General features: G+C 34.0%; 1 protein-coding gene across 1 annotated transcript; it reads right to left on the bottom strand.

The window, feature by feature from the left end:
• Positions 1–1,873: 1,873 nt before the first annotated feature.
• Positions 1,874–12,749, bottom strand: LOC129226749 (degenerin unc-8-like). The gene is made up of 5 exons (XM_054861380.1): positions 12,737–12,749; positions 12,442–12,514; positions 9,758–9,886; positions 2,902–2,977; positions 1,874–1,999 (listed from the first exon to the last, which is right to left on the bottom strand). The coding sequence occupies exons 1-5, from the start codon at positions 12,747–12,749 to the stop codon at positions 1,874–1,876; spliced, it is 417 nt and encodes a 138-aa protein (XP_054717355.1).
• Positions 12,750–13,021: the final 272 nt, after the last annotated feature.

Here is a 13,021-nt window from a genome sequence, read left to right on the forward strand (position 1 = left end):
CTTGACCACTAATGTATGCCAAATTTGGTTTGAAGTATTGTAAAAAACCCTTTGTAAGTTGACCACATGGTTTATTTTTTTAAACTTTCTTCAACAAATTATTTTATTTTATTATTTATTTACTTAATTATTCATTATTATTATTATTATTATTATTTGATAGCTTTCTAAGAATGTTTTTAATGCTTTGATGACAGACTAGCATTTTACTAACTAAACAGCAGCATAAAGCTTATGCTGCTCTTTATTCTCCAAACTTGTTTTTCATTTGTTGTTCTATTTGAGATAGCTTTTTGTACTCTGTTCAATGGAAATAGGTGTCAGTAGAAAAGTTTAAAATCTTTTCTTTCAGTTGCAATATGTTGTGGCAACACAGGAATTGTGCAAAAAGAGCTGCCCCAGATCTATATATTTTGGGCCCTTCTGCAACAAAATATGTAGGGCTCCTCCCTAGTGGCCAGCAGTGTCTATTTGTAAAGTTCATAAGTCTTAGTGCTAGTTTTTTTTTCTATTTTTTCTTCAATTTCTAGGGCCGCTAGCCCCTGTAAGGACGCGGGCCCCTCGCACTGCGGGTACACAGATCTGGGCCTACTAATGAGTAAAGTTACATGTTTCTGGTGCAAGGGATTAAGAGATAGGATATTTTAATTTTGTCTTTATGAACTGGGAGAGTCGAGCTTGTTACTCTTTGTGCTATACATAAAAAGGCTTCAAGAAAAAAGTTAGTTGAACTTAATAAAAAGTATGAAGTATTAAAATTAATTGAAAATGGAAAAAGCTGGAGAAAATTAGCTGGCATATATGGAATTTCTAAACCTACAATGTCTAATATAGTTAAAAACAAGGAAAAACTAACAAAATTATTTGAATAGTATTTTTAATTATTGTTTCACTTTCAATAATGTTAAACACTGAAAGTGAGTTGAACAGAAAGAGTAAGGGTGAATTCGTCAAAAATTAATACATGGTGCAAGAAATGAGAAAAAAAAAAAAAACACCTCCCTTTATAAGTTGACCACCTGTCTAAGTTGACCGCCAAAGTGCTGCACCGCGAGTGGTCAACTTACACAGGTTTCACTGTATATAGAAAATAATTAAGTTTTATTTTTTCTTCAATTAAATTTTCTAGTTTAAAACTTTGACAGTTTTATGTAAAAGCTATTTCACAACGAAAGGGCGGCAAATTGAGGAACCGCCCCGGACGGCAAACACTGGAGCTACGCCACTGGTTACCTGCATCTATTGACCACCTACTTCTACCTCAATCTATTACTCTGACTCTGATATTTAATCCAGATACAGTTCTAGTCAAATCTAGTAGCAAAAATTGCAGTTTGAGAATATTAATTTTATTCTGTGCTTAGATTGCCATTGTCATAAATACTATTTGAATAGTACATGGAAGAAAGGCAAAATATCTTCTTTTTTTTTTGTTCGTGTTGAGTTCAAAATCACAGCATGAAATTAGACAGATCAAGGCAAAATACCACCCCATTGTTTACAGTACGATACTGTCTGACCACGGATTGTATGGAAAGACAAACATTCGTTTTACAGCCGGAAATGGACGAATCTGCTATTTTTTACCGATGTCAATTTTTGAAAATCCGAGCCTCATTCAAATGAGTGGAATACGCGCATCAAATTTTTACTTTTTCCCCTTCATTCACACAGATTCGTCTTATCTGGACGTTTGAAAATTCCATGCAATCCGTGGTTGGACAGTAGGGTTTTAAATTTCCTCATGCGATTTTCTCAAACGCTGGCAAAATCGAAATGTCTTTCTTCCTTGTTCCCTTCACTTTTCAATAAATATAAAATATATTATAAACAAATAAGTACCAAAGAAGGCCTTAAATAAATATGAAACAAACTATCTATATTTAATGAAAGCTAAAATAATGTCACAAAAGAATTCAAAAATTTCAAAGAATGTGATGAGTGTAAGTCCCATGAAGAATCCTAAGTTGCCACCAATGTTAGCCACCAAAGTCTCCCACTGCAAAAAAAAAGTACAAAACATTATAAAGTTGTAAAAATATTACTAAGATTTTTTTTTTTTAATGTTATGTGCCGAGACAGTATTATTTGATTAAAATCTAATAATATGTGGATTTATTTTTACAGTAAAATTAACTACTATTCTTAGTGTATGATGAAAAGGAAGCGCGTCTGTGATGAAAAAGAAAGTCAACATTATATCACGTCGAAATCACGTTTCTTGAAGACAAACGAACTCCTACGTTGTTGTCTAACTTTTTAAGCATGTCAACTAAAGCACAACTGGCATAACATAAAATAACACCATGTTTTAGTATAGTGGGTTGACATAAATGCATAAAACGTAACAGCTGTTAATTAACACATATACTCTGGTTTTACATCAAAAAATAAGTGTTGGCGGGTAAAAGCAGAATAAAAAAGACTGTTTTTTTAAATAACTTTTTGAATATTTCAGGGGAGAATACCACTCCAAGTCTCCCTCCTTGGTACACATTTTTTTATGTTTCTCAACTTTTCACCTCCGTTGTCCTTCAGAAGAATGTTAACGGTAAATATTCTGCTCCCTTCCTCTACAAATCAAATTAAAGGCTGTAAAATTGTCAAAAAGTTTTTAAATAAAAGGAGGGGGGGGGGGGGACGGTAGATATTTGCAAAAAGTGATGGGTAATGGGGGAAAACTATGGTCAGATGAAGATTCAGGAAGTTATTTTACATAAGAATCAGCAATTATGGTGTCAGTAGCATTTTTAATGCAACGCAATGTTAATTTGTTCACGATGAAACATTTATTTTCAACTCGAAAAATTAATTAAAATCGATAACAGAAAGCAAAAGCATCTGATTTTTAAAAGGCTTATAAACGGTAATAGAGCGAACATTCTTAGCTTGTGTACTTACGCTGTATGCTGGTCTTTCTAAAACTGTTCTTAGCAACAGAGTTCTGTAATATACTTTCAACCCCAGAATAGTCCTACTATAAGGAAACATCATTAAAAAATGAACAAATAAATGTTTTTACAACATGAGTTTAGTAAAATATTTTGTCTCTTTTTGTAGCACCTGACTGATATCTGAAAACTATACAAGTTTCATATTTCTATCAATAAGGGAGCAGGGGTGACCAATGAGATTTCACGGGAGATCACTGGGTCCTTCCAAAAAATTTCCTTATTCGCCAAATTTGTCGGACGATTCGGCAAAATTGGGGACAGCAATAAAAATAATTTTTTTTTCAAATGTTTTTTAGTACAAAAATTGAATTTTTAATAATGATGACTAACGAAAATTTTTGCCAGCTCAGAAATTTCGGTTCGGGGAGCCTATGTAAAGAAGACAATGTTTATTTCGTTGTTGGTTTCTTTGTTTGTGAGCGATGCCCAGGAGGCCCCATTAAACCTACAGCCTTGATACTTAGTACAAAATTCGAACGTATTCCTAGGGTCTGCACCTGGGAGCCCTAGGGGGTGCGGAATGATCACTTTATGTAAATTGCGTTGCGTATTTGAGTTAAATTATTATTTTTTCTACGGGGGAGCATAGGCGGATTTAGGCTGTGAATTTAGGGGGTGCAACAATATAGAAGTGGCGTAGCTAGGAAGGGGCGGAGAGGGTTGTCCGCCCGGGGCGGCGTACTTTTCGGGGCGGCGATTCAGCACTTTTGGTGTAAAAAAATCAAATAAGGGAATCATACTTTAAATCTAATACTGGAGGCAAAGAAAAAAGAAACCCTTTGAAATATAAGGTTTTGGTATGACTGAACGGTCATTTCAGTGTTCAAAGTTGAAATATTTCTGTAGTGAGCCCTTGAACCTTCCTCATTCACTTAATGTCCTTAAATTGTAATTCAACACTTAAATTGTATTTTTAAAACTTAAATTTCGGAAAATATTCAAATATGTAACATTGAATATCTTTCTGAAATATAACATCTGTTTATGTATATAAATAGCAAATATATTTCTGTAATATATGTTTCTTTGCCAGTGCTGAATTAATGCAGGGAAAGCAAATTATTGGAACTTTGTTACGGAATAAAAGCTGACTCTCCATCGTCCCCAACTGACTTCAGTTTTAATAAAGGTTCGGTAGAGAACCCCATTCCCCCAAAAGTTACTTTTAACTGCAATTTTTGATGTAAATTCAGAGTATTTCTCCGAGATAGGTGCCTGATCCCGCCCCCTTAATTTTTGTAGGAAGAATGCAGATTAAATTAGTTTCCCTTTGCTACCTTAAATGAAGTTTTATATTTTGAACGATAATTTTCAATGCTTTAATATATTAGATATGTCTCAATGAAAAGGTGACAAATAGAGGAACCGCCCAGGGCGACAGAAATTGTATAGCTACGCCATTGCAATACAGAGGATGGGGAGGGGATACCACAATGCAAATGGCGACTATAACTGCTACTTTGACGGCAAAGGCGACTATTTTGATGACAAAAGCGAGTATTTTGCAATCAGTTGTAAAATACAGCGACTATTTTAGTAAGTATAACTAAAATTCGTAAAAAACCTAGTTTTTTTTTCTCCTAGGAGAAAATTTAAAAAAAAAATTAAAAAATCGCTTTTAAGTTTACCCCCTAGTTACCACGGAAAAAAAGGAAAAGTTTTACCCCATTTAAGTTTTCAAAGCAATCGTTTTAAAAAGTGGGAAAATGAAATGTAATAAAACATTCACGACCAGAAAAAATGTGCAATTTATTATTATTTTTTGTATTAAAAAAAGTTTCGTAAAGTTTCGTCGCGATCGCAAAAGATCGCAATTTTCATAACGGTATCGTTTTTGCGAGTGCGATTTTTGTAAAGGATTAGTTTTTGCAATCGTGATTTCTGCTTCTGAACTACTTCTTTTTTTTTAAATTAATACTAACAGTCTTTAATACTAACAGTCAGACAGTGAGAAAAATATACTAGAATATGTCAGTGCTGGTTTCTCTCTAGTGTTTATTCAGGGTTGGGCTAAAATTTGGAAAATATTTTTTGAAGTTTTCCTTTTTAAAGGTTGTTTGGAGAAAATTTACCCCACGTAGGTCTGTCCCACTTCATGGCATTAAAATGATATAAATGCTATTTTTTTTTTAATAGGAGACTATTTTAAAAATTATTTTCTGTATCTGGTAGCTATTTTGGAGACTATTATTCATATTAAAGGCAACAAAAGCAACTTACTTTAGTAGCGGAACTCAGTGATAGCACTGCCCCGCCCCCTTCACAAGATTTTGAAATTTTACAGTGGAAACGTTGGTTTTTAGTTGATTTCAGAGTGATTTTATTGTACTGTTTACTGGAATGATGTGTAAGGACTTTATATCGTTTTTGAGGAAGTACATCACAATAGCCATATTTTTTGACTTTGTTAGCCATGGTTGTTTCAAAGAAAAAGAAAATTGTAATGTTATACCAATAAATACCAAATTACAGAGTATAAAATTATCATATAATACAGTACTGAAAAATAATTAAAGGAATGTTTTTATTTGATTTATGTAATTATTTATCATCTTTCTTTTTTTGATGGAAAAATACTTCTTTTTAATTCGTGTAACACAATTTTATTCGCACTGGCGATGTGTGGTGACCGGGTCTCACAATAAGCTGCCTATTATTATATTTTTGGGTTTGCTTTCAAGTAAATTAACTTGTATTTAGCTGTAGAAAAATATAAGTTGTTTTACAAAATTTCTGAGGAGAAATATGTATTTTCTCCTGATAAAATATATATCATTTAAATTTTATTTGAAAATCCAACCAAAATTGTTGGGTGTGCCGCGCACCCCCTGACACCTCCGTAAATCCGCCTATGCGGGGGAGGGAGATGCAGGATCATCCTTTCGTTCAATATATTGTTTGTTTTTTTTAATTACGTTGTTTTTCGTGAAGACGTTTTTGTTTAAAAGATCGTATCACTAATCTGCTGGGTTACGGAAGCGTGGTCGCTTGGCGAGTTACGCGATAAACAATAGAGTCGGTGGATTATTTTCTGGTTTAAAGCAGTTGTTAATGAAATTTAATGTTTTTGCGAATTACTTTGAACTGCAAAGAAATCTTTATAGGTTTTTTTTAAAAGGGTATGCACGCATTTTAGTCAAAGAAAAATGATTGTTTTAAGTGGGCGAGGGAGTTAGGGGGATTTTTATTAATTCAAGGGATTTTCTTTTAATATCATGGGCATTGATTTTTGTATACGTTTGTACGTTTGCAGCATATAGTTGCTGTAAAAATTTGTTCATTTGTATCAGTTCAAATTACAGCTTTCATTTTTGTTACAAGAGTACCACATGAATTCTCTGCAAGTTGTGGTGTAAAGATGCAAAAAAAAAAAAAAAAAAAAAAAAAAAAGTTTGGTTTGCATTTAACAACAGAAGAAAGCGAATATTAATTTTAAAGAAAAAAAAATATTTCGTCCCAAATGGATTTAAATCAAAAACTTTGAGAAAAAAAAAATTAATTTTCAGAACCCGAAGAGTTATAACAAGAAACAGCAGGAGCATAATCACCCCTGATCGAGATAAATCAATGAATATCCAATTGTCATCAACTCCAGCTATACTAACCTCATGGGACAAAAGCCGACACTTGTTTCACTTTTCAGCGATGATATCTCACAATTCAGCACTTTCAAATTTAAATATTACTGTTCAAAGAGTGTTAAGTTTAATCTCTACATAGCATGAAATGAAGTCCCCAAAAAGCGTCTGTGTGTTTGAACTCGCAAAACTCGAGAACTATCCGGCCGATTGAGCTGAAATTTTCAGTTTGTTCTTTTAAGTCCTGAAAAGGTTTGCGGACCAGTTCGAATAAAATTCGATGTTTAGTTCTTTTTTTATTCCAATTTACGTCCAATTTTCACATAAATTCTCAAATATGGGGGTGAAAAATTACTTGCACAGATTAATATTACATATCGTTAGAAAGGGTAGAATTTTCCGCGTTCTAAGCAATTTGTTTCAATGCTCTAACTTTATTACGGCGGGAGTTATGTGCGTTTTTAGCTCGATTTTTTTAGGCTTAGCTGAAATTTAAGCACTACTTCCTTCATTAAATAAATCAATAAAAAGTGAAGGAATGATCCCACAGCTTTCTTTTTGACGCCATTGGAAAAAGCGACCTTTTTTTACTCCAGATCTAACTCGAGCTATGATCGAAAAAAATAAGCTTTTTTCTCGAAAGGAAAAAAAGTTACAAGCCTTTTAAAATCAAGTTTAAGAAATCTGGATTTCATTCAAATTGTGAACCATTTTTCTTTCGCATTTTATTTCCTTAAACTTTTATTTTGTGTTTCCATGGTTTCGCATTTTAAATCCATCTTTTTTGATTTAATTTCTTTAAACTATTTTAATATCTGTCGTCATTGTTTGGAAGGGAAATCATTATTTTTTTTTTAAATTTATTTTTTACGCTTGATTGTTGAATATACCGTCACTTGACACAATTTTTATTTCCAAGGTAGACCGGGCAAAGCCGGGCAACGCAGCTAGTTAAAATATAATTTAGATATCACTGCGATTCCGTGGACGACTAGAGGAAGTCCCACCGAAACATATCTTCGTTCCAGTGCATAACAATGTAACTTTATTCAAATAGTGAAACACTAAGAATTTCCACTTGTTCGATTCAGTTTTAGAGTAACGGCACCAGTAACAGACATGCTTAAGACATATCTCTCAGGTCAACCCAATTTTTTGACCTTTTAATGTAATTAGACTTTTTAAACTAATTTTCTCTCGTGCAACTACATCATATCTAACCTTTGGTTGCTTCTGCGTACTCTGAGTTAGTTAATTTTAATTTTATATGCTCAATTTCGAAAAAAGGTCCGACCCCCCAGTAACAGACACCGGTAAATCTGATAGGATGAGCCGATGAGGAAAGGATGAGTAATGGACAAAATTCCCTTTTTCTCTTCAAAATGTGCAAAAGTTTTTTAATTTTTGAAATGCCTTATTAAATTTAAATGAACATGAAACACCTGCTGATGTCATAGTGGTTTTTCATAACCTTCCACCCCTGCCCTGTAAATACCAACTGGCTCATAAAATTCACTCTGATAACACTAGATGGTTGCACCGTATTCATGGGCCACAGCAACATTAGTTTTACCCTTCTAAAATTCTTATCATTAAAATCTAAACTTACGACTGTCTGTTACTGGACCCTTGTCTGTTACTGGTGCCGTTACCCTATACGTTTAGCGATGTGATGTTTAAACTTTTTATAGAATCGAGTTATCATACCAAAGGGTGTAGCAAGAAATACTCAAGAGGGGGGAGGGAGCTAATCGAGGAATTTTGATGCTTAGAAATCCGAAGAAAAGTCATTGGAATTCAGTTTTATGTTACTGAACATAGTTACAATAATCACACAGGGACACAGGTAATTGGAATTAAGTGTAGCACACTTTTTTCGTTTATAATTTAATCTGTCAAAGGAAAACTAACTAAGCGTGTTGAATAGTTCATTTTAGTTCGATAAGTAGACTTTTTTTTTGTTTTTTACATTTTGTGTTTTAATAAATAAAATCTTTTTTTTTTACAGTTCAATATTTTGAGAAAATGGAAAAAAAGGTCACACATATTCCTTTTATTCCACCTAATGCTAGTTACTTTTTTTTTCTTTTCCATTAAATAATATTAAACAGGAATTTAATGAAAATAGAAATTCTACACCAAACAATTGCTATTTCGCATAGAAATATTCTTCTTATATGTGAAACGACAAATTCATTCAACTCCAAAGGCGCATCCAAGGGAAGGGATTTGAGGATATATCCTTTCCCGAAAAGCAATAAGTTTTCCTTTTTCGGCCATAAAAAAAAAAAAAAAAACCTAATAATAAGCAAAGTAACCATTTCCTCTGTCCCTTTGATTTTTTTTTTTTTTGAGTACATCCTTCTCTAATACACTCTTCAAATAATTTACCTCTGCATGCTGAGCATCGCCATACTCTTCCGCCATTCCTTCACTGTTAATTTTTTTCAAACATTTAGCAGTGAAGGTGCTTGGGAATTCTACAATTCAGGAAAATGGTAATTGTTAAAGATTGGGAAATATTAAAGAGGATGAACACTGTATAGTATTGACTATAAAATTAATTCAAACTTAAAATACATTTTGGAAAATCATTTAACGATTCATTGTTTATTATTTTTCAATGGGAGGGGTTTAACCCCTAAAACCCTTCCCTTGGACATGACTCTGAGGTATAGATTGTGGTTGCGGACAATATCACAAAAGCTAGTAAAATGATCAGTCGCTTAGCAAAGGGGGATACAGACCACCATTTCGGGGGAGGGGGTGGGGATCATGCTAAAGAATGACCCTCCCCACCCCCATGAAAGTACGTTTTGGGTACGAAAAATTTCTGAAACAGCTTGTGTGTCAAAAAACGCACCAAATCGGCCAGGAAGGAGGCTCCTAATAGGCATAAATTTTATAAATTAATTTCATAAGCAATAGAAATAAGTAGTGTTTAAAATTTTTAATTTCAAAAATAATTAACAAATATAAGATACTACTGAAATTGTTTGCATTTTATTCATACATTGTTTGACACAATGTGGGCGGATACTATTGTCGATTTGTCGATATGTTTTTTTTTTTTTTTTTGTGGGAGGGGAGTAGCACAATGACCCTCCCCTTGTATAAGCCCCTGTCATTGAGAAATAGAAAACTACCACTGAAATCAAGTCGGAGAAACTTTTTTTGATTTACAATAATAAATATTTTGCAGTAAGATTGAATCATTAAAGATACCTGTCTCTTGGAAAAGAAGCTGTGTATGTCTCATTGTTCACTTTTTCTAACGTTTTGATAGACTTGATAAAACTGAAGAATTTCGTATTAATTGCTCCTGCTGTTAAGGAAGTTTTGTATAGATCTTCGCTGAAAATGCATAAATTCAAACATTTTTAAATGAAAGAAAGCTTAATGAGTATAGTTGAGGCAAACCTAGCCTGCAGCATTGTGGAGATTATACGCAGAGCTTAATCATAGCATTGCGACACTGCCATGTTAGATTTGCCCCAACCATAGTAGTATTTATTGTAAGTTTTAATTAAAAAGGACATTGTATGAGCTTATATGATACAATGGATCTCAATTTATTGCTCCATTAAAAATCTTTATATTTACTTCGATTCCGAGTCACAACTGACTACAACTGTATTTATGTCGAGGACTGCATACTAAGTGCCTTGCCTCCATTATTTTTTATACCGATAGATGGCAGCACCATTACCGGATCGAACAGTTAATGAGAATTTAGAACTAGATCAGGAGCTAATAGCTACCTGGTGCTAGCACCCCCAGAGGTATCGTTTCACTTGGAGGACATTGAGACCACGAGCATATTTAACGTCGCCCAGTCCCCTTTAATGACGACGGTGGATCTTCGACCATCGAGGTTCGAACTCAGGACCCTCCGGCCCCGAATCTGACACTCTACCGATCGGGCTACCACTGCCCAAAAATCTTTATATGATCACACAATTCACTGACATGACAAAATCATTTGGCATACACTAAGTTGCATACATTTTATTGAGAGAAAACTGATTTTAAATTTAGGGGAAAAAAAACCGACGAAGGCAACACTTCATATTCAGAAGAATCTCTTGGCTAGAACACAGATAAAATATTCAGTAATGGTAGCATGAAGATTAATTATTAATACTTCTCATATTGTCTGCTTATATCGAAATTATTACCAATCGCTTGAAAGGCTTAGATAGTTCTTTAAAATATACTAAGAAAATTTATTGTTCCAATTCTAGATATCTTGGAAGCTCCAAACAAATCCCATTAAATACGCAGAAAGATTCGTTCTTTTGATTTGTATTAATGTTTCAAACATGTGAGTAAGTCCGCGTGCCTCTATCAAAATTGAGAAAGATTGCTAATTTTAGCTGTTTTTTTATTGATATTTTCGGTAATTGAAGTATTTCAAGAATGAGACCGAGATAAGAGCACTTTAAATTAAATCAAATTAAAAAAAAAGTTTATTCTTTAGGAACTACACCCAAACACACACGTCAAATCCGCAAACACCTCCCTTTCTGCGCTGGAGGTTCAAAAAAGGTGAATTAAGTAGAGGAATTCGTTATCATAACATTAGAGCTAGAGTCTTTCCCTATTCAATATTATTCAATAGAAGCAGGGTCGAATTCAGAAACTATTTAAATCTATGCTCGTCTACCTGAAGGAAGCCTTATTTCCTCGAGGACTCATAGGACAGGAGTTGAGAGTCGAATGAAGTACCAAAAAATTCAAAATTTTACGAGGGAAGCAGTTCTTACGTTTTCATATTTCTAATACGACTTTATTTAGCAGATATATTAATTAAAACTTCAATTCATATTATTTTGCTAACTCACCGAGCTTTAAGTTGTATTAAAGTTTTGAGCTGTTGCGACATATCACGAAGTCACTGTCGCCGAAGGTGAAAAATAGAAACTGAAGACCCAGGGTTTCATAAAGATCACTCAAGTGTTCCGCGACACTACCATGCTTTCGTTTTTTTTTTAATTAGTCACTTAAAAATCGATTTAAAAAAATTGAGCAAAGTTTTTTAATCAATATTTTCCTTATGAACAGAAGAAAAAACATCCGAATGAATTGCGGAGTTAGAAGTCATTTATTGCCAGCACAAGAATGCAATGGGAAAATTTTATTGAAACGACATTTGATTATTTAAAGGCATTTTGTGTTACTTTTTGATAGCAATTATTATAATACTTGTTATAAGTAAGCCATTTCTGAAATTTCCATTTAAACTATTCTGTTCAAAGTAAACTAGGGGTTGGAAAAAAATGGACAGAAAAAAGGGTTCAACTTAGCAAAGAAATTAAGAAAAGATGTTCTATACTATTAAAAATCAGCGCGTCTGTCAGTCAGTCAGAAGCTTCACATGCTCAAGAACCACTGGGAGTTGATAGTCGAACAAAGTACCAACAAATTCAAAATTTTACGAGGAACCTATCTCTCCCGGTCTCATCTTCGTTCGGTTTTAATTAGCAGAGATACTAATTAAAATGTCAAGTAGCGTTCTTCCAGCCAATTCGGTTGGTCCCAAATTTGGAGAGGACTTACTAACTTTGACGCCAAGCGAGTCGCCCTAAACGGCAAACGGGCGGTCGGCGAGCGAAACGAGCAGGAGGTATAGCCGAGGTCAAACCGAGGTCTATTTCCGAAGTCAAAACGTCTCTTTGTTTGGCATCTTTCTCGTTTCATCATGACGAAGTCAAAGAACAATGTTCGAAAACACACACACATATAATCTGATATTTACCACCCGTTTTGAGTACATTGACTACTTGATAAAAACAGCAGTTTATGCAGTTACAGCTATGCGACTTATGAATCAAACTCAGTATATGACCACCGAAAAAAAAATCTAAAAGCAAAAATATAGACTAACAGATCAATGTAAAGAATCGTACCTGCATGCTTGGTGGCAGTTGCACTTGATAACTCCACTTTCGATTTGGCTTATTATTCTCCTTAAACACGTTTCTTCAGTAAAAGATTCCAAATAAATGAGTATGAGACAAAAGTTATTATTTTTGAATACATAAATTTAAAATGTGGCTTTTTAGAGAAGTTTTAAAATTAGTTGAAAATTACTGATTACAGAGCATTAAAATAGTTAAAACGTAATTTCGGATGCCGATATGAAAAGTCCCTTTAAAACACTGACTGACTAGGTTTGCTATTCCACGCATTTATTCTTCTCACTGTCGACGGCCATGTATGTCTCTGGTCGCGAGCTCCCGCTATCAAAGTGCTCAACTGGTGATTTTCTAAGATGAAGAAAACCTTCAGCGTCTATATCACATGATTATGCGACATGTTAAAGATCCCTTGAAGTACCTATTTGGCTCAGCAGTCTCGGTTAAATAAAATTCGTGGGACAATTTCGCATCGTGAGATTCCAGATGCTTCCATCTGGCGGGAGACTGGGCGCCAAAAATCTCCAGTATCACATCCGTTCATTAGTGGTGGCATATGGAAGGACTGGAT

The sequence above is a fragment of the Uloborus diversus genome, chromosome 7 (assembly GCF_026930045.1).
Source record: "Uloborus diversus isolate 005 chromosome 7, Udiv.v.3.1, whole genome shotgun sequence".
Lineage (NCBI taxonomy): Eukaryota > Metazoa > Arthropoda > Arachnida > Araneae > Uloboridae > Uloborus > Uloborus diversus.

Coding starts and splice junctions, on each gene's coding strand:
- LOC129226749 (XM_054861380.1), bottom strand. Junction 9,887..12,441: donor AACTGCCACCAAGCATGCAG/GTACGATTCTTT, acceptor ATGCATTTTCAG/CGAAGATCTATACAAAACTT. Junction 2,978..9,757: donor GCTTCTTTTCCAAGAGACAG/GTATCTTTAATG, acceptor GTTTCCTTATAG/TAGGACTATTCTGGGGTTGA.